Consider the following 24466-nt stretch of genomic DNA (forward strand, 5'->3'; position numbering starts at 1 on the left):
ATATTTGAGTTTAAATTTTAATAAAATATAATAATATCTATTAATAATAATAAGTTTACATTGAAAATTAGTATAGTTTATTAAATTATATTTATAAGATAAGTATTAAAAATAAGTTATTCTAATTGATAATTTTTTATTAAATATGTATTTTTATTAAAAATATTTAAAAACAAATTATTATTTTTATTTAAACTAGTTATGGTTTGACCAGTTGTATTAATTTTTAACCAGTTCATTGTAAAATATTTTTTTAGATTAATTGAATCAATTCAAGATCGATTCTCAGTCGAACTAGTTAGTTTTGTCCAATTTTGATAACCATGACATTATTTATAATTTTTCTTTTTAAATCCCTCCCCAAGATGCCAAAACAAACATGTAGATAATTCAATAGGGTTGATTTAGTAATAGAAGTCAATATGATAAATACATGATCCTAGATTCAAACTATGGTGTTATCACTAATTTTGATAAATAATTATAAAAAACATGGGTTATTGTTAACGTCTCTCGTCTCCTTCACATTATTTGTAATAATCATTTTATGAGTGTAACATCCACAATGGAGGTGAATGGATAATTATTCATTTTCAATAAATTGAAGATAGGCCATCGATAAACCGATTAAGATAAAGGGCATTAAATTAGGGGCGTGTATGTTTGATTGTTTAAAAAAATGACATTGGGTTGCATCGCACTATTTTATCAAATTGCATTGATTTATGAACCATTTGAATTACATTAATATAAAATGATTTAAAACCAAACAACTTTTATAAATAGATTTAAAATTTCTTTAGAATTGGTTTCAAAACTAAACCAATTTCAAATTGGTTTTATGAATTGAACTAATTTTAAACTGATTTTCATAAGATTTTGTTCTTCTTCCAAATCTGTGAACAAAGTCATGATTAATACACTCTTTAGAGATTAATTAATTTTTTTTACTATTTAAACATTTAACTCGTTAACTAATTAAGTAGACAAACACACCATATAAGTTAAAAAATTTATTTATTTTATTAAAAACATTTATCAATTTTTTTTTTTATACAAACAAACTCATAAAAGTCAACTAAAAAACATTGAAAAATTATAATTGTAATGTAATTATGAAACATGAGTTAATGACTAACATTTACTTTAATAATATAAAATACAATAAAAAGTAAAAAAAATGAAAATAAAAAATACGACAATTATAAGTAATATTCAAATATTTTATGTGATATTATACATGTTTAGAAATATGAGATATATACATAAATTAATTTATTTTGATTTTATTTATTGTTTAAAAATGACACACTAATACATCAAACCTAATTACCAATGCGGTATAATTTTTAAAATCCATTTTTTATAAATAATACGATTTGATTTTTTTTAAATAGTTATAATTTTTTGGACGGTGGGATTCGATTTCAAATTCAAACAAGATAATTTAGTAGTTTTCACACCCTAAATTAAATATGTATACATGTGAATTCCAATGGTAAAGTATGTTATAATGTGAAGAAGAACTGTGATAAAAGTTGGTATTTTTTATATATTAATTATAAAGGTAGTATGTAAATGGAAGAATATTAATAATGTCTAATTAAGATGATAAAAAGAGAGAGGTTTTCACATTTTAAATTCTATAATCTAATTTTAATATTACGAAAATAAATTTGATGATAGTGAAATTTGAGCCGTTCAATCTTGCTATAATTTGCTAACTGTACCAAGTTTCAATATTGGATCCAGATCCATCTAATAACATCCACATTCCACGGATACCATATACTTTTTTTTTTCTGGGTGTGTGTTCCACGAATACTAAAGATTCACTGGGTCATTTTTTACAGTATATTTCTTTTTGGGCTCTAAAAAAGGTGGGATGTTAGGTCCCAAATCTCCCCTGTCCTGACCCATGATGTCGTGCATTGTTTTAACAGATCACTAATTTTCTCTGGAAAAGGAAAAAATCACGTTTAACTTTTCTCACAAGCAGTTTTTTTTTAACACACCCTTATATATTAGAGTTAAGATTAAGTTTCATGTGTTTATTTTATATTTTGATTGGTGGAGTTTTAAGTTTATTATTTATTTATCATGTTCTGTGAAAAAAATTATATTATTTAGATAATATTTTTATAGTCTTATATATTGTCTTCTTACATATTTGCAGTAAATAATCTTATTTAAAGATTGTGAGGACTAATCCATTAATCCAACATATTTTTGAACTTAGAAACAAAACTGAGGCGAGGTTGTTTTCAAACTAATAACAAATTAGGGACCTTACACAAAATAAAAGCGGTTTAATTTCTTACGATGTTCAAATCTTATTCCTGTTTGAATATATTTTTTTTAAGAGAATAATTCATTTTTTTTAATAAATTTAAAATGTTTTGCGGTGAAAATGTTAATTGGATAAAAAGTTAAAAAGAAATTGAAATTTTAGTATTATAGTAAAAGTATTTTAATTATCTAAAATTATAAAATTCTAAAATATAAAAAAGTAAGAATTTATAATTCTAGCCAGGAAGTCTAATATAAAATTCTAGCCAGAGTTAAAACACATACACATCATTGCTTTGCTTATCAATAATTATATTTTTGCTTGATTCATTGATTAGCTTTGAGGAATTCTGAAATGCCTAGTACATGCTAAAATTACTTACAACTGTAATCAGAAACGTTATGGACTAAAATGGCTAAGACTACCAATTGAGAACAAATGAAGTTAGATGATATGGTCATTAACAAATTTTAAACAACTTTGTGTTGATGTGTCTGTGTGCAGTGTGCCTAAGTTGCTGTTGCAAGTCCTTCTTCAGAGTCCGCAAAAACCTTGTTCAGAATCATAGCTAATCGAATTCCTCCTTGAGCAATTCGTTTCATGACATATGGCATCCTCGAGTCGAAGTAATCATCTATAAAACCATCACACAAAAAAGGTCACTACACAAAATCCTCAAAGTTATCAATGATGATGCAGTTTCATGAATTGGTCTTTTAGCACATACTATGAATAACTCTTTATTTTTCCTTTTACCAGAGAAACTCTAAAAAACTCTTCTAAATTTGATTCCAAACAGACTCTTAAATGACCGGTTAAATTCTAACTCATGGTTGGTGACTTAATTAGGTTACCTGCCAGGGTAGTTCCAGATTCAACTCCTTCGTAACCCCATTTGCAAGCTATTTGAATGCTCTCTTTGGCCCAACTATATCAGTCCAAAACGTGAGGAACGTAAACATTAACAGCCAGAGGAAAAGATAGAGGAAACTGAGGTGGAAGAGAGGGAGAACTCACTTATTTACACACTGAGAGATATCATTACAGTTTTTCCAAGATGTAACATCATCTGACCAAATCCCCTATAAGAAAACTTAAATTATTTTGTTGATTTTATTTGAAATCAATCAAAGAATCCTTGTGATGAATAAAAACTAGGAAGGGGGTGATCAGAAAAATTTAGTCTTACATCGGTGTAGTTCCTCTCAATGTCTTGAAGAAGGAGGCTCACATCCTTGTCATAATAGTCTGCTAGTGCTGTGAGAATAATTTCTCTGTCCCACACCTAATGATAGACAGCGAAATTAATAGTTGGCTCGTCAAGAAGTACTCTGTGAATACTAGATGGAGATGAAGTAGAAGCTTACATGGTGCAGATTAGATTTGTGTCTAAACCAACGTAAATTTATTGTGTTTCCTCCTTCGTCAGTGGTGAATCCAACATGCATTGGCTGAAAAGAAAAGTCCCAAAAATTCTAGTTAAAGTGATTGGTAAAAGGATGTATTATATATTACATATGTGATAAGACTTTGAAAAGCTTTTCACACACCTGATGTATATCTCCCATGAAGTGTGACAAGAACAATAACGCCTCAGTCATATTATCTGCAAGATCAGAAACCAAAAAGATTGAACCAAACTATTAAGCAGAACAATTAAAACATCAAAGAAAAAATACAAGTGAAAAATCCCACGAAAGTTCTTCTTAACAAAATTATTTATTCTATGATAAAAATGTACATTTCCAGTATAGTAAATCTATTAAAAAGTCCAGTTAAGGAAAGAAATATGTTCAAAGTTTGCCAAGAGGGAAAAAATATCGAGAATGTTGATTCCTTACGTCTCCGATCAGATGTTCCCTCACTGTAATGCATGAGTTGAGAAGTGAAATTTTTCACGGCACCTGCAACACACATATCCTCCACGCCATGGGGATCATGGCAGTCCCCTATGGTAACAAACAGCAACAAAATTTTAACATTAATATCATAGGTTTAATTAGAGCACATAACAAGATTAATTACTATATATATATATAAGTAGTCTTACTTGAATACTTAAAAGAACAAGCGTTATCCGGTGTGTCAATGAAATGAAGTGGACTTGTCCACCTATATTTGTACCAGTGTCTGATTTGGTCAGGCCATATGCAGAGGGCTGATAAGTTACCGTTCACATATTCAGGTAACAAATGGTGCACTGCTTCTGCTGCCTCAGGCTCCAGAAGTGCCTATTTATCAAACACCAAATGTCAATTACTATTTAATAATTAAGACCCAACCCAACCACTAATAAACATTCAAACCTAGTAGTTAATTTACTATCCCTTTCCCAACACATAAGGATTTAATTTCGAATTTTGTGAATGAAAAAAAATGTGATCAAAAGGAAAATTCTTATCAAATTAGTCAAAATTTTTAATAAAAATTAATCATCAATAAAATTGATGGATGATACTTTCTATCAATAATATAGTTATTAAAAAAAGAAAAGTGGGGTGGATGCTTGTTCTTGTGATAGTGAATTGATATATAATGTGTTGATTAGTGAAGTGGGGTGCATGAATTGCTTGTTACCTGGGCAATTTGGCATGTCATGACATGACCCTCTTTGCTCCAGGCAAGGGCACCAGGTACTCCGATGAAAGCTGAAGTAAAGAACAAGAGAAATCCAAATGGAAGAAGAGACATTCCCAAACATCTAAGTCTACCCATCTCTTCACTAAATTATGTTTTCCGCGTATGAATGTTTTGTTTTCATCAGGATGGATGGTACGTTGCAGATATATAGGCATTTATATGATTACTTGAAGTAACACGTAAAAGGGTTTTCATGGAGTGCACGATTTAGTTTACTATTTAAAAAGTGTCTTCCAAGTTGATCTTAACTAGAAGCAAGGTGGGGCATATTCGGGTATATACAGCGAGTTTTGAGGTCTTTGCTTATGGTACACTGTTACGTAATCTTGATTGGATAATGCGGATAAAATGTATCATGTATACCTATATATAAAAGAGATATATCGTAGATTTCTTTGATGGTTGACTTTTGTGTGATTGAATTCTATTATTTATTTAATTAATCGTAGGGATTTTGGCCCCCTCCATTCAAAAAAAAATTGATTTGTAATTATTTTTCAATTTCATATTTTCTAAACAATTGTAAAATAGTAAAATTGGAAGTTACTTTTATTTTCATCACATAAAATAATTTAATCCCACTAATAATAATAAATAATCATTCCAGCCAAGCAGTACCTGAAGAACAAATATGCGATAATAATATAATAGTTTCGGCCCAGTTAAGGAATTATTTGGAAAGTATTGTTAAGCCCAAAAGGGCGGTGGAGTAAAAAGAAGGCCCGTGAGCCCATTTAAAAGAATGAAAACCCTAGCTAAGGCACTTCCCATCAATAAATTCCGAGAGAAAGAGAAAGAGAAAGAGAAGGCCTAGGGTTAGAAAGCAGCGGCAAGAGAGAGAGAGAGAGAAGATGAAGTTCAACCCGCGAGTGTCGAGCAGCCGCCGCAAGAGCCGCAAGGCTCACTTCACGGCGCCGTCGAGCGTGCGGCGCGTGCTGATGAGCGCGCCCCTCTCGGCGGAGCTCCGTTCGAAGTACAACGTGCGGTCGATCCCGGTGCGGAAGGAGGACGAGGTGCAGGTGGTGCGCGGGACCTACAAGGGCCGCGAGGGAAAGGTGACGCAGGTGTACCGGCGCAAGTGGGTGATCCACATCGAGCGCATCACCCGCGAGAAGGTTAACGGGTCCACCGTCAACGTGGGAATCCACCCCTCCAAAGTGGTGGTGACGAAGCTCAAGCTCGACAAGGATCGCAAGGCTCTTCTCGATCGCAAGGCCAAGGGACGCGCCGCCGCCGACAAGGAGAAGGGCACCAAGTTCGCCCCCGAAGACATCATGCAAACCGTCGATTAGTCTCTTTCTCATACTAAACTATTTTATGTACCCTTTCAACTATTCATTCCCCTTTTTGCACTTCTCTTATGTTAATCAAACCTTTTTGTTTTTTATGCGCCTATCAGTCTTCCATTCTCGTGTTTTCAACTTTAATATGCGTCTGCTCAATGAGGCCTAGTTTAGTTTAAAGGATATATATCTCGTGACTGCGGATTGTCTTGTATTCTTCGTTAGAGTAGGCAACCATTATTGATGAACGTCTCTGTTCTGTACCTAATGATGAATACTTTTCATTTATCTCCGTGATTAGGCTATGATTTATCTGATTATGGTATTGTTTTTGTCGTGTTGGGCTATCTGGTTTGTGCTGTGGATGATGAGATTATAAATTTTACAGTTATCCCTGGCTGAGTATCAGGTGCTGAAATTTTGTAATCTGACACGCACTGTTAGGTTCCATTTTAAGTTATAGCAACTTGTGTCGCTTTCATTCTCCTAGGTTGGGTCTTGTCATCTGGCACTGGCTGGATGTTTCATTGAACTCGAATGAATGTGAATGAGGGATTGGGGGAATATTCCTTTCCAGGGGTTTGAAAGAAAAATGTTTAGTGAAATGTTAATTCCATAGATGTCAATTTGTTCATTACAGTTTGAATTTTCTTTTTTTGTAACCAAACATTGTCTTCCCATCGGAAACTCGGCTTCCATTATAAACGACCTTTAGATTGTTTTGTGGCATCTTCAAAGGTTTAACCATGCATTGCTTGCCTTTGGGGACTATTTTTTGGTTTTCAAAGGTTTAACCATGCAATGCTTGCCTCGTGGGAGCTAAAAGTTTTTTTTTGGTATACATGAGTTGCTCTGTAATTTATCTTATAGTTCATTTCAGCCCAAGCTTTAGATTTGTTTATAGTTATTGTAGCTTCAGGTTTAACATGGGAACCATTTTAGTTTCTGGCATCTAGGTTTTAATATAATAAATTCAGATGGCTTAAATTTTATCATGTTTCATTTCATAATTAGTGACAGCTTTTGATTCAAATTTAACAAACATTTTCTTAGGTTGACAGCAAGTAATTAAAGAACTTAAAATGGGATATGAATTACCTAGCCGTCTAGTTGATAATTTTGCCTTCTATTTTACGTGGTTATGCTTAAAGTAATTTTCTTTGTACGAACTTTTGTAGATTTTCCTTTGGACAGTTTATACTAAATATTAAGCGTATACTTTTTGCTAGCAAAGTGGGTTTTTCTCCTTTTTTTGTGGGCAATAAACATAATATATTTGTATTTTTGATGATTTTATGTTTATGTGGTGTTGTGACCTTTTTCTTTTCAACATTGCTTCCTACTGTCAATTCCAATTAACCGCAAATAAATTCTCAATTTGATATTTTTCATAATCGGTCCTTAAGGAAAAAATTGTAACTCAAGGATTTACAAACATTTGGTTATTTATGTTGACGTTTGATGACACTTCTTTGTACGGCAAATTATTCTAGAAGCACTATTAAAAGAGATAAATGAGGGAAGATTTAATACCAATATTTTTAATGAGTTGAAATTAGTTTATATACAAATTATTTATAAAAGTTTTGTTTTAGTTATTTTAAATGCATATATAATTTATGTATGGAGAATATTATTTCAATCACAGTTTAGTTAACTAGGTTACACTTGTTTTAAACTAGCTAAAATTAATGAGTTGAGTTTGATTAGGTGTTGAGAATATTGAACCTGAATTGATAAAATAAAACATGCTCTGTTAGTGTTTGCTTAATATGTTGCCAATACTAGTTTGATTCGGTCAGATTGGACGAGGATTGATGTTAAAGTTTAAATAGGTGAAAACAATAGAATGGAGTTTATTTAAAAGTAGAGAAAATAAATCATGTAATAGAGGAAAATTGATTTAAAGGAAAATTGATATATTTTATCAAATGTTATATTTAAGATTGATTAGTTAAATATCTCTAACATATAATGTTAATAAATATGGTTAAGGGTAAAATCTTCAACTTTGTGTCCGTGTATATTGTTTTTAAAATTTTTAATTGATTTAAGTTTTCAATTTTAACTGGACCGGCCAAGTTTCTCTCACCCCATAACGATTCTTTAATCTATTTTTAATTGTCCTTAATTTTTTTTTTAAAAGGGTAAAATCTTCGACTTTGTGCCCGTGTAGACTTTAGGATTTAGGTTTGTCTTATCCATAACAATTCTTTAGATTATTTTTAATTGAAGAGTTTATTTTGTATTCTTAATTTTTTTTTTGTGTCTAATGAATTTCGTGTAGAACTGGTTTGTGGATGCTGTCACTTTGCTAGGATAATAATTATAAAATAACTTAAATATTATGAAGATATTAATCGAGTTTAATATTATATTTTTACTAATAAAAATATTAATATTAATAAATAAAATTTAATAGATTTTAAAAAAGTTGAATATAAAAATTAAAATAAAATTTTAGAAATAAAAAAATAAATTTTATATTTAAAGAATTAATTTTTTAATTGAATGAATTAAAAATATATTTAAATCTTATAAAATTTAAGGCTTTTGTTAAAAAAAGACAAAATAAAAGGAGGTGGTTGTCTGAATCGGAAGCGAAGTGAAGAGCGGAAATGAAGGCCATTGTGATAAGCAGTCCGGGGGGTCCCGAAGTGCTGCAGCTTCGAGAAGTTGAAGATCCCCAACTCCGAGACGACGAGGTTCTCATCCAAGTCCACGCCACAGCCCTTAACAGAGCCGACACCTTTCAGAGGAAAGGCTCCTATTCTCCCCCTAAGGGCGCCAGCCCTTACCTAGGTCTCGAATGTTCTGGAACTGTCCTATCTGTTGGTCTTCATGTTTCCAGATGGAAAATCGGCGATCAGGTTTTCATAATCCCCTCTTTCCTTTCTCATTACTCTTAAATAACCCTCACCTCCATCATTAACTCACAGGTCTGTGCTCTTCTCGCCGGAGGAGGATATGCCCAGAAAGTTGCCGTTCCCGCCGTCCAACTACTTCCTCTTCCTCCCGGTCTTTCCCTCACCGATGCTGCTACTTTTCCTGAGGTCGCCTGTACTGTATGGTCTACTGTTTTCATGACCAGTCGCTTATCTCAAGGGGAATCTTTCTTGGTATGTTTCATCTCCAATCTTTTCTATCTCCATCACTATGCAACCATCTTCACACTTCTATTCTATCTTCACCTTTCTCTTCCTACTTTTTTTTCTTTCCTAATACTGCTACCCTAATATGTTCATTCTCAGATTCATGGAGGTTCCAGTGGAATCGGTACATTTGCAATTCAGATAGCCAAGTATCGAGGAGCTCGAGTGTTTGTGACTGCAGGTTCACATCACTACATTACTTCTCTGCTATATTCTTTTGTGGAACTGCTGTGCTTTCATTTGCTTACTATCCCATCTTGTTTATTCAAATTCCAATCAATGTTTTGCCTAAATTTTATTCTACATATTGCTCAACAGGAAGTGAGGAGAAGCTGGCTTTTTGCAAGAGTATCGGGGCTGATGTGTGCATCAATTACAAAACACAAGACTTTGTTGAGAGGGTAAAGGAAGAAACGGGTGGTCAAGGTAATTTTCCAGCAATCCTTGGTGTTAATGAGAAGCATGATGATGTAACGCTGTAATTGATGCGTGGTGGCAGGTGTTGATGTTATTCTTGATTGTATGGGAGCTTCCTACTATCAAAGAAATCTTGATAGCTTGAATTTTGATGGAAGGCTTTTTATTATTGGCTTTCAAGGTGGGGTTACTACACAAGTAGATCTCCGCCCTTTACTTGCCAAGCGCCTTACAGTACAAGGTATTACAACTTTTGGGTTATACCCTTTACTAATATGTGCTCTTGCTCAAATTTACTTTCTACATGTAAACATTTGTATGTGCAAGTAAAAACTTGGTGCCATGTTTTTTTTATGTTGGACGTTGAAGAAATTAAACAAAAAAGCAAGTCACTTATGTCAATAGCTACAAAAGTATAAAGTTGTTTCTGAACTTCTACTAAATTTTGGGTAGAGGGGAAACAGATGAGAAAATAAAAAGTAAACTTTCACTATTTTCCAACGACTTCTACTTATGAATTGTATATCATTCTGTATTTCTGTACCGGAGCTTCTTCGAGTTTTTAATTTTTGAGTTGTTTATATCACTGGTTATTTTCCTTCTAGACTTACCCGCCACAAGAATAGGCACATCTCCTTCTGAAATTCTACTTCTTTTGATCTTCTTTAAAACAAGTTTTGTACGAGGAAACATTGGAATGTGAGCTCTTTTTAATGGTATATGGTAGGAACTAACATGGTTGGGCATAACATTTGTGAATGTCATATGGTGGATATTGTGCAGGGGCTGCCCTACGTAGTAGAAGTGTTGAAAATAAAGCCGTGATTGTTAGTGAAGTGGAAAAGAATGTTTGGCCTGCAATTGCCGAAGGAAAGGTTAAGCCTGTGATCTATAAATCTTTCCCTCTTTCCGAGGCAGCGGAGGCTCACCGGCTTATGGAAAGCAGCCAGCATATTGGAAAGATATTGCTTGTGCCATGAACATTGTGATAAATACTGAAGTTCGTGACATACATTTGGATCCTATGTGTTTGGACATCTTTGTTTATTACGATCTCAGGTTTGTAATAAGGTTGCGTGCGGTTTAAAATTACAGCTAAGGAATTGATATGGCATGCAACAATCATATCGTATGTGGCAAATTGGCAATTGATATGACAAGAAGTGAATTGTTGAAAGAAACTCTTTTTCGATCTCCTTTTGGCTTTTGGATGGTGTCGTCAATTGAGCCAACCCCGAAAGGCACACTATATTATCACTTGATTACAATAAACACAGAAAGAGGAAGAATAAAACAGATTTTCACACTAGCTTGGCTTCTTTAGTATAAAACAGAACCACCATAATATTTTTTTTTTTTAGAGAAAAGAGAGGTAAGTGTGATAAAATGAATGATGTGATGAAAAAGAGAAAAAAATGTTGCGCGAACTGTTATGTGAATAACATTGTTCATTGGCCTCTCCCTGTGCGCGACAAATGAATGAAAAAAATAGATGAACAGAGATATGATATTATATGTACCATATCCAAAGTTTATAATTCCGTATATCTGGATGCTTGCCATTGAAAGCACAAAAGATTGTGAAAATGACAACAATAGAAAGAATCCGAGAAAAGCAAACCCCTTATGGTGAACAACGGTCTCGTTTATTCTCTAGTAATTAAAAGTAATAGTCGGAGCGTATATGCACCCAGTGAAAATGTTTAGTTCTTCACAGTTCATGGTATTGTTGTAAATCTATTCATATATAATATATCTTTATATATAATATATATAAAGATGATAATCGATTTAGTACAAGATAGTTTTATCTTTGAAATTTTAAATAATAAAAATAATATTAAAAATTAATCATTTTTATAAATATAAGACTCAAATAAAGTTTTAAAATTTAAAGACTAAATATAATACCAATTCATCTAATAAATATTAGAAATTTTAAAATATTTTTATTAAATAAAATATAAAAATATTAAATGTCTCCATCCCATTAGTATAAGAGAAAGTAAATAATGTGTATATTCAAATTGTTGACTAATAATAATACTTTAAATTTTAAAGGTTGCATTTAATATACTTTTTAAGTTAATTGAGGGTTCACAAAAATTAAACTCTTAGAAAATTATGAACTATGATATGAAATATTTAAATTCATTTTCACTAGTCACTACGTTCAGTTTCAGAGTAAGAACATTAGATTATGTTGGAATGGATAACTAATATGGGAAGTATTCAAATACAATGTATTAAAAGGAAATAAAATATGTTAAATAAACTTTTCATTTTACTGTTTGGAGATGTTAAAATTTTGACAGAATATCTTTAGGGTTTTGACAGTGAATTAATAGTTAAATAAATTTTTTGTTGGTTCATGATTATGAACCTAGATAATTTAGTGTTATAAGAGAACTAAAAATTAATTTATATTTATGGAATATAACATTTATTAGTAAACATTATTTTAACGTGAAATATAAGTTAAAGGTAAAAATATATTTTTTTGCCTCTTATATTATTTATTAGTGTCAATTTAGTTTTACATTAATTATTTAAATTAATTTAGTTTTATGTCTTTAAAATGTATGTTAATGTTTAATTTTAATTTAGTCTCACATCTTTAAAATATATTTTAATGTTTGATTTTTTATTCCTTCTGTCATAACACGTGTCATACTGTCATAACATGTGTCACATCCATTAAATATTTAAACAGGAGAATCGAAAATTAAATATTGAAATATATTTTAAAGATGTAAGATTAAATTAATTTAATTAATCAAAATAAAATAAAATTGAATCTAATAAATAATATAAGAGATAAAAAATATATTTTTATCTAATTTAAATGAATTTAAATATAAAAAAAGAGAGAGAAAATTATTATTTCTTCCTTCGTAATAATAACAAAATCCTTAAATTTTGAATGTTGCATACAAATACGATTTCTCTTTATTCTTTCCATTCCATCACCCCGATTGACCATTGACCAATTTTTTTTATAATAAAAATAAAAAAAATTATAAAGATGACAATGTTTCTAACTTTCTCAACTTCTCTCCATCTAACCACTAATAAGCACACATGACAACGTTATTGACATGAGACAATAAACAATGCAGCGGTGGTGCCACGTGTGTCTCAATTATTAACTTAGTCAAAATCATGAACCCTTTGTGTACATCACTTCCGCTGCCATTGTTGAATCGCGTCGATTAAGGTGAGTATCATTTCGTTCTTTTTCTATCCAAGTCCTTACCTGTTTATGGTAAATCAAATTCGCTCTTTACTTCCTTTCCATAGAGAAGTGGTCTTAGTTTATGTGAATATCAAGAGGAACTAGGTTGTTAGAAAGTGAAACATACAAGTTTTGTTCTTGCTGGCGAAAGTAGAGTGACCTCTTATTAATATGAATTGAAGTGTGGGGCTGGTAGTATTGATATTTGTCTCACCTTTCTGAGGGTTTTGTTTGTCTGGTTTGATCCCAATCTGAATTTCTTTTGCAGGTTCCGAGATTTTTAGGCTTTCATCTCAGTCAGGGTTTAGTGAGTAATGATAGATCTAAGTACACTCAATCCTGCACAGCTCACTGTGCTGGGATCCGCGTTTTGTGTTATGCTTTCCATGCATTTCACGACCCAGTTATTGTCTCAGCATCTCTTCTATTGGAAGAATCCAAAGGAGCAAAAGGCTATTATCATTATCATCCTTATGGCTCCCCTTTATGCAGCTGTCTCCTTTGTGGGTCTCTTGGATATTAGAGGAAGCAAGGAGTTTTTCACCTTTTTGGAGTCTGTTAAAGAATGTTATGAGGCTTTGGTCATTGCCAAGTTTTTGGCTTTGATGTATAGTTACTTGAACATATCAATTAGTGGGAACATTGTGCCCGATGAAATTAAAGGCAGGGAAATTCACCACTCTTTTCCAATGACACTTTTTCAGGTATGGCTTGATTTTGCATGCTTAGAATTGTAATAATATTATGGGGAGAAATATTCGCACAATTTTGTGTGATGGATGTGTTAATGTATTCTACTCACTAAAAATTTGTGTATGTATATGATGCTAGGGATGTAATGGTATTCACAATTGTGTAAATTGACCTTTTGCAGCCTCGTACTGTTCGGCTGAACCACCGTACTTTGAAGCTTCTAAAATATTGGACGTGGCAGTTTGTTGTCATCCGTCCAGTATGTTCCATTTTGATGATTGCATTCCAGTTGCTTGGGCTGTATCCAACTTGGTTGAGCTGGACATTCACCATCATTCTCAACATATCTGTGTCGTTAGCCTTGTATTCTCTGGTGGTCTTTTACCATTTGTTTGCTAAAGAACTGGCACCACACAAGCCTCTATCAAAATTCTTGTGCATCAAAGGAATTGTTTTCTTCTGCTTTTGGCAGGTAAGCTTATTATCCTTTATATAGTCATCAGATAAGCCAAGTTAAATGACCAACTAGAGAAGATTTAGAGACAAAAGAAGCAGCAAAGTGCCACAGATCCCTCCGTGTTAGAGGAATATAAAAACTAAAATTTGAACAACTAAACTTACTGAACTTACAATTCCGGCTGATATGGTGTTTCCTTTACTTACATACAGAAAAGGCCTGTCTTTACATATAGGATCAATACAAATAGTCAGACCCGCCAATGGGCAATGCTTCTCAACCATTTTTTTTTTTATTTTTAATTTTTTTCATAATGCTTTTATTTACTTATTTATTTTGGTGTAGTCAACAAGAGAATAAATACTATGTTGCAAAAGTGAGAATGTTGTGTTGGATGACTGAACATACTAGGCAAAATAGGATAGGAAATGAATGCATCGGAGAGAAAGTGGAGATAGCATCTATGGTAGAACCTTTGGTGGTGCGGGATTGTTTGAAGACTTGTAGCCAGTGAAATATCCAGAAATTTTAAGTTATAGGGACAATACTCAAATATAAATTTGTGGGAGCAATACTCATTATGAATTGATTCTTCTTTCTGTATTTCAAATTATGGGTGAACTTTATAATGGTACATATATATTATAGATTAAGCTACTATTTTGGTCCTTCATTTTATTTAATTTGGTTTTTGTATTATTAAAAGGTTCAATTAGATCCCTTAATTTCCTAAAACGATACAATGTGGTCTTTTCCGTCTAATTAAAACTACCGATGTTAACATCTTGAGCACAAGGCACAATAAGAAAATGACATGTACAAACATTTAATGTTGTTAGTCTCAATTGGATGGAGAGGATCACATTACATTGTTTTAGAAAATTAAGAGACCAAATTGGGTCATTTAATAATAAAGGTACCAAATTGAATAAATTAAATCAATTGAGAAACCAAAAAAGTAATTTAGCGTATATTATAAGGAAAATTATAAAGCTTGTGGGGGCAGCTGTCTCCACAACAGTTTAGGCGGACCTGTCCCTGCATATAGAAGCCTCAGTAGGAAGAGTAGACCAAATGGAGGGTAACCCAATGGCTAGTGGTAGAAGAAGACTGAGAAAAATTATAGGCAAAACAATTAAGAAGGATTTAGAGATTAATAATTTTTCTGTAGTTGTGATTTGCAACAAAACATTTTAACGTTTTTAGATTCATGTAACCAATCTCACCTGCAGGGAAAATGCTTGGTTACTATTGTTGGGCACCATAAGTTCCTATTATGTTGTAATTTGCGAGTTGTACAAAAAATAAATGTTGTAATTTGCAAGTAGTTATGATGAAGTCAGCTTGCATGGTCTCAAGATAATGGTGACATGGAATCTTAATTAGTAAAACACATAAATTAATATTCCATTTGTGTTGAGTATTACCTTATAAATCTGTCCTTGTTCACGTACAAATTTGTGTAATAATTGTATCCCTGATATAAAATGCAAATTAGGAATTAGAGAAATCAATATTTATTTGTTGTAAATGGGAAAATCTTCCCATTTGTCCATTTACTGTATCCATTTTCCGGGAAAGAATGCAAATCAGAAATCAATTTGAGATAATTTGACACAGGTTGTTTGCTACTTATGTCAAATCAAAACTAAAGACTGTAACCTTCTCCTGAATTATTTAAAAATTGAAATCTTGTTAAGAAATTAAACGCCTTTAACTTTTGCTTGAAATTTTGAACGCTAAATAGTTTTGGATTTTGATGTTTGGTGTCCTATCAATTCTATTTAGAATTTTCCACTTGATGGGTCATTACATTTCCAGATATGCCTGTTAACTACTGCTATACACATGTACAATTTTGTGCTTCAATTTGCTTGATTCATCCGCTTGTCTCTTACATTGTACCTTCAATTCTTTTCCTAGCCTTATTTTATATATATATATATATATATATATTTATCCTTCATATATTATTGCATCTCCATCTAGAGCTGTTTCCTTGATAATAATAACTTTCTTTGGCCATGAGCAGGGAATGTTGCTGGACCTTTTAGCGTCATTTGGCATCATTAAATCTCGTCATTTGCGGTTAGACGTGGAGCACATTGAGGAAGCAATGCAGAATATTTTGGTGTGTCTGGAGATGGTTATCTTTTCTGTTCTTCAACAGTATGCTTATCATGTTGCACCATATAGTGGAGAAGTTGAGCAAATGCTTAAACAAAGCAAGAAATATGAATAATATGATTAGGGGAAAAAATGCGAATGATTCAAGCTATAGAGATGTATTTAATAGTTCTTTATTGTGGTGCTAGAAAACATTGATGCCGAGTGAATTGGTTCTTTTTATGATGTTATTATACTGTATAAATCCGCTCATCCATCACCTCTTTAATTATTCCTTTTTGGTTGCTGTAATTTCACTACCATACTAAGAGGTTTATTTGCTATCTTCTAGCGTATGACGATTTTCTTAGGATATGATAGTTGTTTCTGATTACCGGGTCCGATACTTGTATTGTTGGAATCAAGTGAATAACTGTTTAATACATTAATTCAAGCTTAGAATTCTTCTTTGTCCTTCCAAGATTAATTTGCATAGCTCCGTGTTTTATGCTAATTTTTGGATGACTCTAGTCTAGATATACGTTGTACAAGTTTCGCCATGGCCAAATTTATGGCATCTGCATGTCAGCTAATGGGGGTGTGGTATTTGCAGATAGCAGGATCCATCCCTGCACCTTACTAAGCTATCAAGGGTGAAACAAATTGAATACATAAATGATGTTTTGGATAGGAATCCCACCAACCCGAATTTTGTGCATTTATCGATGCATGCACTGAGGTCATTTGAGTGAAGGACCCACCCGTTTTAAATGCCTCAATCCTCCGCATACTGGTCCATCCTGTAATTCTGGCAACTGACCTCTTTTATGCACATCAATAAGAACTTACATCAATGGTGTCCTGCTTTGCACCTATAATAAAATAACGTACCCTCATGGTTCAATAGCATCTTCAGTTTTTTGATATGGTAGTTTTAATTTTCATGACTCGGATGGTAGACTTCTAGTAGTAGTGAGTTTCTTTCTGTTTGGCTACTTTGATGAAAGTTCCTTATAATACTAGTGTGAAGCAAAATAGTTGTCTGGGCTTAAAACGACACTTTTAAATCTCATTTAATTTATCAATCAAAGCCCTCCCACTGTTTGGTTTACCATCAAGATTCTGGGAATAAAATGTAGGGTCATTCTAATGAGGGGGAGTTTTTAAATTTCCCTACCAATGGGGAAATTTATATATTCACCTCAGAAAAACTAAAAATAATACATGTACCCCAACTCCTTTTCCAAGCAACCTACTCTTGAATGCTCAGAGTATTAACCTTTAATTCTCCATCTCCATTCTCTCAACATCCTAACCTTAACTTTTACTCTCATCGGTTCCGAAGATGAGAAAAAGAAAAGTTCTTGACGACATTACAAGCCAAAATAATGTCCTAAACACACTGGCAGTGCTGTAAGCATATCAAAGATTATGTGTATGTTTAGAAAAACTTTGGGTTAAATGTAACCCCTTTTTTATTATTTTTTTTATTTTTTATTTTATTTTTTTTAATATATAGGTACAGTTGCTTTGTCATTTTGAGCAGTGAAACATGTAAAAGTTCATTTTGAAGTATCTAAACATGAAACGAAACATGTTGTATATAGTTGTCTTTTGGCTCTCTACCGAGACATGAGGGGCTTGTCCGCTGGTTATGGCATTGAAAGACGGGCAATTTCATTTATTACCAGTTAATTCAGATACTCTCAAATTTTTTTAAATTGTTGTATAGCTGTCTCTCAAATTGTTATGGCATCTACTTCTTATTGTAGAGCTGAAATTATCCTAATTATTTTAGCTGTCTATTTTTTTTATGAAAAAATTATAAATTTATAGTTGATGCTTCTTTGTATGTAAAAATGAAATTAAATCACTTTAATTCCTTTGTAAAAAATTGTAGCTTTAGAAAATAAAATAAAATAACAAACATGTTGCAAACTGTGAGCAAAGCAAACAACCCAGCGCATCCGCATCCGTCCCCTACGGTCTTACTCAATTAGCACTTAGCTCTTGGAAAATATCCATAGCATAGACCAATCTTTCAAAAGATCCATTTATTCTACCTATAAATTATATCTAGATTATAGACCAATACGGCTACTGTTTATTTATTTATTATTATTATTATCATGGTCGATATTCGAAAATTAATTTCTTCTAAGACATAAAAAACACAAAAGGAATTGCCAGAGTGAGTTCTTGTCTTTTTAAACAATTTTCTCTGTACACGTTAAGAAACTTAAACTATCTGTCGAATATTAATTGTACTAGACCTTTCGGTTTACTAGTGTTGTACTTGTATTCCTATATTGTAAATTTAAATTTTCAGAGGGTTTTTAAGAATTATTATATTTTTATTAAGCATGTAATATTTTCTTATATATTGACCATTTATAATTTGATCTAAAAATGGCAGATATTTTCAATTTCAATGTTTAAATTTAAATCAAATTCAATTAATATTTAATCATGTTTCAAAAGAATAAAAAAAAAATAGAAATACAAATAAGTTCAGATATTCAAATTTATAATACATGCATATATTTATTATTTATATACTTGGGTTAGAATGTATTAAATTACTTAAAATAGAGTTATGATTTAATATTTTATATAAAAAAAATGTATTAAATTACGTAAAAAATATGTATTAAACAAAAAGTATATAATTTAAGATATTGAAAAACTAAAAAAAAAAAAAAAAACATCTAGAACTTAATTAAACCTCCGACCTGTGGCGGCTTTATGACCTCGGGGCATTTTTTTTTTAAATTACCAAAATTAGTAGATTTTTCTTTCAAAAAAATTTCAATTAAAGGCAGCTAGTTTGAATATATAAAGTTAGATTTTTCACAACTTAAGTTTTTTTTAGAAGTCGTTATGACACACAATATTAATTAAAAATCATATCATATCGTATCGTATGAATTCAAATTTTTTAATATTTATTTTTAATAACTGGAAAAGCTATATTTTTAATTGAAGTTGTAAATTAAAACTCATACAAATTTTATTTATTTATTATCTCTAAAGTCGTGAATATAAACACGACCTCAACACAGACTTTTTTAAAAAATAATATGAAGGTAGTTTTATATTCACGAACTTTTAAAAAATCGTATTTAAATTCACAAATTTAATTTAATATTTTTTTATTAAAAAAATGAAGTCGTGTATTATGATACGATTTCGTATTAAAATAACAATTCACAAATTTATACAATTATTTTGACAAGTATGATTTTGTAATTTGCAAAGTATGAAGTATCCCCCATTCCCGATTCCCGAAGCTGAAAAGGCCTACTGTGGCTTTGCTAAAGCTTAACATTTGGGCCTTTCCTGAGCATAGAAAACAAAGGGTTACATACTTCACAAACCAAACAAACCGTTACAGTTACTTACTCTTATCCATTTACTACTTCTTCACCATACTTAACTAACCTACCATTCCAATTTCCACCTACTTTGCTTTCAACCAATCGCCATCATATATATATATATATATATATATCAAAGGATCTCCGTCTTCAAGGGATAATTTTAATTAATCTTATCAAACTTCTTACTTCCCTAAATCACTACGATCATCTCAACCTTACCAACTTCCATTCATAATACTTGCCTGGGGCCTACACATTATCCAATATACATCTACTTCATCATTCACAATTTCATGTCGACTTGTTTTTTTTTTTATTTTTAATCTTTATCTTTTTTGGTGTTGTCGAATGATAATTCAACGTATAACTTTGTTATGGACTTGTGGATTGTCTCACTAACAAAGAGAGAATGACAATTATCTAGAATTTGCTGGATAATGTCGAAAGGCCAAAACCAAGGTTGTTTGCCGACACATAATATAATCTTAAACATCATCAATTTCCCACCAAATACCTTTTTTTTCTTTGGTAAATCATGACGTTACTTCCAAATGTTTTTAATAAACTTTTCATATATTTTTATTATCAAAACCTTGTATCTTCCAAACATGAAGAAATATTAGAATATATATGCAAGCATATCCTGTTTTGAATTATCATCTTTTGCTGTCTATTTTTAGAACTACGTACCCCAAGAAGCTTTATAATTTATCATATGGTTAAGCCTTAAATATCTCATAACTAAATATAATTTTATAGTTCAAAATATATAATTAAAAACTATTATTTATTCTTTTCCTAATTCGCGAAGAATGGTGGTTCGCATATTTAATGAAAAAAATACCTGAATTAAGCCTGTTCTTATCTTATCAAACACTATATACCCAAATAAGAATGGTTATTTGTGATTTTCGATCCTAATATGGTAAATATCAGCTCTCCCTCCCTTCCTCTCTCTGAATATATACATAAAATAAAAAACGTATATTAATATTAAATAAAAATCGACTGTCATATCAAGCATGAAAATAAATATATTTATGATATCATACAGTATCTTCTTGAAAGCTTCCTTTAGCTAGCTTCCCTGAATCACCCATTTTTTTTGTCTCTACTTTTTATGCAGTTGCAAGGCAATTTCGTGGTTCAAACCAACAAGAATTAAGGAGTAGTGTCAATTTTATGGATGATATTAAGAAAGATGTGAAGTTAATAACTTTTTGTTTTTTTATTGAACCGACCATTTTATCTCTTAGCGGGAGAGACCAGCTGGTATAGTTGAGATTTGTGCCTTTGAGAGTGGGTAACTGTAGCAAAATAACAAGATCCATATCTGCTTCTGGTCTACATACTTCATCCAGAAACTCCTAAAATTTCGGTTTGAAAAGTCCAATTGAAGAACTTGAATTGTCTTTATCAGTCAGTTTAATTGTCTTTTTCCTCAGAGATATTAGGAAAAATTAACCTTAAAAGCAACATAATTTTTTAATTCTTTGTTAGGAACTGATGACCTCACTACGTACCCTACTAGACCCTTCTTGTTAATCTTAATTTTCTTTTCTTTTTGTTTAAAGATGGGCCAGATCCACTACTCACGACTAATTAAGAATATGATATCAAATGTCATGTATATATGTACCAAAACTGCGTATATGTATCCACATGTGCGAGCCTTGTTCCCTGACCAGAAGTCAATAGTCTTCCTAGGCCAACATGACTTCATTTGCATGAAAATTACTATAATACATAAGCGTCCATGTCCAATTTTCTTAGATAATCTTTAAGTTTAAGCCACAAAAGAAAAACTTCAAAATAAAATAAAATTGTGTTGCTAGTCAATTGCTTAATATATACGCTATTATTTCTTACCAAGTTCACATCAAACAAATTACATAATTTATTTTTAAAACAATAGCTAATTATTTTCGTCCTTACAATATGTGTATAAGTTAAGAAATTAAAATCAAAATATTTTATATACTCCTATATATAATAATTTATAATACATTTTTAACGAGATTTCAATAAAAAAAATATTTATTAATTCTTTAATTAGCGGTGTTAAAATATTGATGAATAAGAATCTTTGTAACATGATCATAATTCATCTTTATTAATTATCAGAATGTGACATTAATCGTGGACTATAAAAATATACAATAATGATAATGCGTGGACTTCGTGGTATTTGGCACCTCATATTACTTGGCCCCTTGAGTTGAGAGAGAGATAAAAAGTGACAAATGTAAATATTGGTAATATAATATGATAAGCTAAAAACAACATGAAATGAGTATTTGCAATGTACGAATATCCATTTATACATTACTAAGAAAATATATAGCAAGCTTCCCAACCGTGGTAATTTTTTTTAATCAAATTCTTCCACTTTATAAAAATAGATCAAATAATTAAAATTTCTATTAAAAATATACTTCTCACAATTATAATTATAAGTCTTTTTTTTTATACTAAATTTGTATATTTGATAGGTTTATTTAAATATTTTATTTTTTTAGTTTTATAAAATTTATCATTTAATTAAAAAATACTAACAACATTCTCCTTAAGATTTCTTTAATAGTTTTTTTTTCATTTATTAGAATTATAATTATTAATAATTCACTAGGTCTTATTATTAAATTAGAAGAGAGTAATGGGATGTATAATTTACAAAACTTGTGTTTTTTAATAAACTAATATTTTAATCTGTCTAATGTATAGATATATTTATTATATATAATTAAAATTTATAATAAATTATATATAAATAAATAATATATTTGAATATATGAATTATATTTAAATTCATGATGAATAATTTATATTATAATATTTTTTTATAATTTATTTTAAAATTAATATTTAATTTATAAATAATTATGATAAATAAAAATTGAATTAGATAAAAAATTAAAAAAATATTAATAAAATCTCTTGTTAAAGAAAAGTCTTTAAAAACAGTCTTGTTCTATATTTATATTTAATATATAGAGGTTGATTTTAGTCAATAAGAAAACGAGTGTTAAAAATAATATATTAGAGAATTTTACTAACTTCTGCTACATTAAAAATATTTCATTTTGGTTTTTTTTATATATCATTTTGTTTTTAAGTCAATTTATGAAACTATGAAGATAAAAAGGTAATTTTTGTGAAATTATAGAGATTAAAAAAAAATGTACTTGGACTATACTTAATAAAAAGTATTCGTATCTTTTTCTTTTTAATAATAGTATCTTTTGGTGCATGTATTTTCTTTCCAAGATGATAAGGGTAGACCATAGAAAGACATTCTAACATTCAAGTTATATATAGAACATAATTTAGGTACAATAATTTGCATCTAAATTTTATCTTTATATATATATATATATATATATATATATATATATATATATATTAATTATAAAACTTTATTATGGTTGATGGATATTTTCTTCTTTATCCTTAAGAATAGAGAAGTAATTATCGATGTAACTTTTTCTAAGTATTACACCGCTCAATAATTTTAAATTAAACGTGAATTTTATATATCTAACCGTTATATTAAAAGTTTATATTATTTTATATGTTTTTATAAAGTTTTGTTAAAATTAAACAACTTGAAGGTTATCAAAATGTTCAAATTTTATTATATTTTGAAATATATATATATATTACGTCAATTTTGTTTTATAAAAATGAAATATCAAATCATCTTGAATTAATATAAAATTTTGTATATATGATTTAAGAGTAAAGAACTTTCTATCTAATGGTTGGATTTATAAAATTCACATTTAATATAAAATTATTGAGCAGTGTAATACTTAGTAAAAGTTACACCGGTGTCGTTTGAACATATTTTTTGAACTAAAGAAATATATATCAAAATTTGTTAAAATTGAACAACAACTTAAAGGTAATCAAGGTGTTCATATTTTAATATATTTTGAAATGTATATATTACGTCAATTTTGTTTTATAAGAATGAAGTATCAAATCATCTTGGATTAATATAAAATTTTGTATATATGATTTGAGAGATATGAACTTTCAATTTAACGGTTAAATTTTTAAAATTCACATTTAATATAAAGTTATTAAGCGGTATAACACTTAGTAAAAGTTACACTGATGTCGTTTGAACCCTCCTATATATATATATATATATATATATATATATATATATATATATATATATATATATATATATATATATATATATATATATATATATATATATAATAAAACTTTCTTATTTGGTTGATAGATGTTTTCTTCTTTATCCTTAGAAACAGAGAAGTAATTACCTTTTTATTATCTTTAATGATGATATATTTGGCCTACAAATTATATACACAATTTCGAGGTATACGTGTTAGGCATGGCAACGGGGCGGGGGCGGGTTTTACGTTCCCCGCCCCCGCTCCTGCCCCCGCAAATTTAAACCGCCCCGCTCCTGTCCCCGATACTTGCCGGGAATAAAATCTAGGTCCTCATCCTCGTCCCGGCGGGGTTTGGGTTTCCCCGCCCCTGCTCCTTTTTTCTTTTTTTTTTCTTTTTTTCTTTTAAATAAATATGAATAATTTTAAAAAAATAAAAGAAAAGTAAAATAATATAAATTTTTACATATAAATATTTTTAATTTTAGTTTATATATATATAAAATAATTTTTTAATTATATTATTAAGCGAGGCGGGGACGGGGCTGAAAATGGGGGCGGGGGGCGGGGGCGGGGGCGGAGGCGGGGTGGGTATCAACATCCCCGTCCCCGTCCCCGCCCTCAATTTTATCAATCGGAAAAATCCGAACTCAAACCCGAACCAG

The 24466-nt window shown here is 30.5% G+C and overlaps 4 protein-coding genes and 1 non-coding gene across 8 annotated transcripts; 4 read left to right on the top strand and 1 right to left on the bottom strand.

The window, feature by feature from the left end:
* Positions 1 to 2584: 2584 nt before the first annotated feature.
* Positions 2585 to 5091, bottom strand: BFN1 (bifunctional nuclease i). Its single transcript, XM_020365831.2, has 9 exons — positions 4868 to 5091; positions 4341 to 4521; positions 4132 to 4239; positions 3841 to 3896; positions 3658 to 3741; positions 3480 to 3575; positions 3308 to 3372; positions 3145 to 3218; positions 2585 to 2924 (listed from the first exon to the last, which is right to left on the bottom strand). The coding sequence occupies exons 1-9, from the start codon at positions 5003 to 5005 to the stop codon at positions 2800 to 2802; spliced, it is 927 nt and encodes a 308-aa protein (XP_020221420.1). The 5' UTR covers positions 5006 to 5091; the 3' UTR covers positions 2585 to 2799.
* A 608-nt stretch (positions 5092 to 5699) lies between these two features.
* On the top strand, positions 5700 to 6325 carry LOC109803913 (large ribosomal subunit protein uL24z). The gene has a single exon (XM_020365591.3). The coding sequence runs from the start codon at positions 5782 to 5784 to the stop codon at positions 6220 to 6222; it is 441 nt and encodes a 146-aa protein (XP_020221180.1). The 5' UTR covers positions 5700 to 5781; the 3' UTR covers positions 6223 to 6325.
* Positions 6326 to 6568: 243 nt separating this feature from the next.
* On the top strand, positions 6569 to 6651 carry LOC114916261 (small nucleolar RNA R38). The gene has a single exon (XR_003804651.1). It is a non-coding gene; the product is annotated as a small nucleolar RNA R38 (small nucleolar RNA).
* Positions 6652 to 8788: 2137 nt separating this feature from the next.
* LOC109803228 (oxidoreductase, zinc-binding dehydrogenase family protein) lies at positions 8789 to 10963 on the top strand. 2 transcript variants are annotated; one of them, XM_083066887.1, is made up of 6 exons: positions 8789 to 9083; positions 9189 to 9332; positions 9465 to 9546; positions 9684 to 9791; positions 9865 to 10023; positions 10566 to 10963. In XM_083066887.1, the coding sequence occupies exons 1-6, from the start codon at positions 8832 to 8834 to the stop codon at positions 10760 to 10762; spliced, it is 942 nt and encodes a 313-aa protein (XP_082923013.1). In that variant the 5' UTR covers positions 8789 to 8831; the 3' UTR covers positions 10763 to 10963. The 2 variants fall into 2 exon arrangements, with proteins under 2 accessions (XP_082923013.1, XP_020220291.1); XM_020364702.3 differs by having other exon boundaries at positions 8791 to 9083; positions 9153 to 9332.
* Positions 10964 to 12841: 1878 nt separating this feature from the next.
* On the top strand, positions 12842 to 16617 carry LOC109803229 (uncharacterized). Of its 3 annotated transcripts, none has more exons than XM_020364703.3 (4): positions 12842 to 12999; positions 13286 to 13721; positions 13892 to 14182; positions 16200 to 16617. In XM_020364703.3, exons 2-4 carry the CDS (start codon positions 13332 to 13334, stop codon positions 16407 to 16409), a joined length of 891 nt encoding a protein of 296 aa, XP_020220292.1. In that variant the 5' UTR covers positions 12842 to 12999; positions 13286 to 13331; the 3' UTR covers positions 16410 to 16617. The 3 variants fall into 3 exon arrangements, with proteins under 3 accessions (XP_020220292.1, XP_020220294.1, XP_020220293.1); XM_020364705.3 differs by lacking the exon at positions 12842 to 12999 and adding an exon at positions 13024 to 13047; XM_020364704.2 differs by lacking the exon at positions 12842 to 12999 and adding an exon at positions 13054 to 13209.
* The last annotated feature ends 7849 nt before the right edge of the window (positions 16618 to 24466 follow it).

This window comes from Cajanus cajan, chromosome 1 (assembly GCF_000230855.2).
Source record: "Cajanus cajan strain Asha chromosome 1, NIPB_CcT2T_4, whole genome shotgun sequence".
NCBI classification, from domain to species: Eukaryota; Viridiplantae; Streptophyta; class Magnoliopsida; order Fabales; family Fabaceae; genus Cajanus; species Cajanus cajan.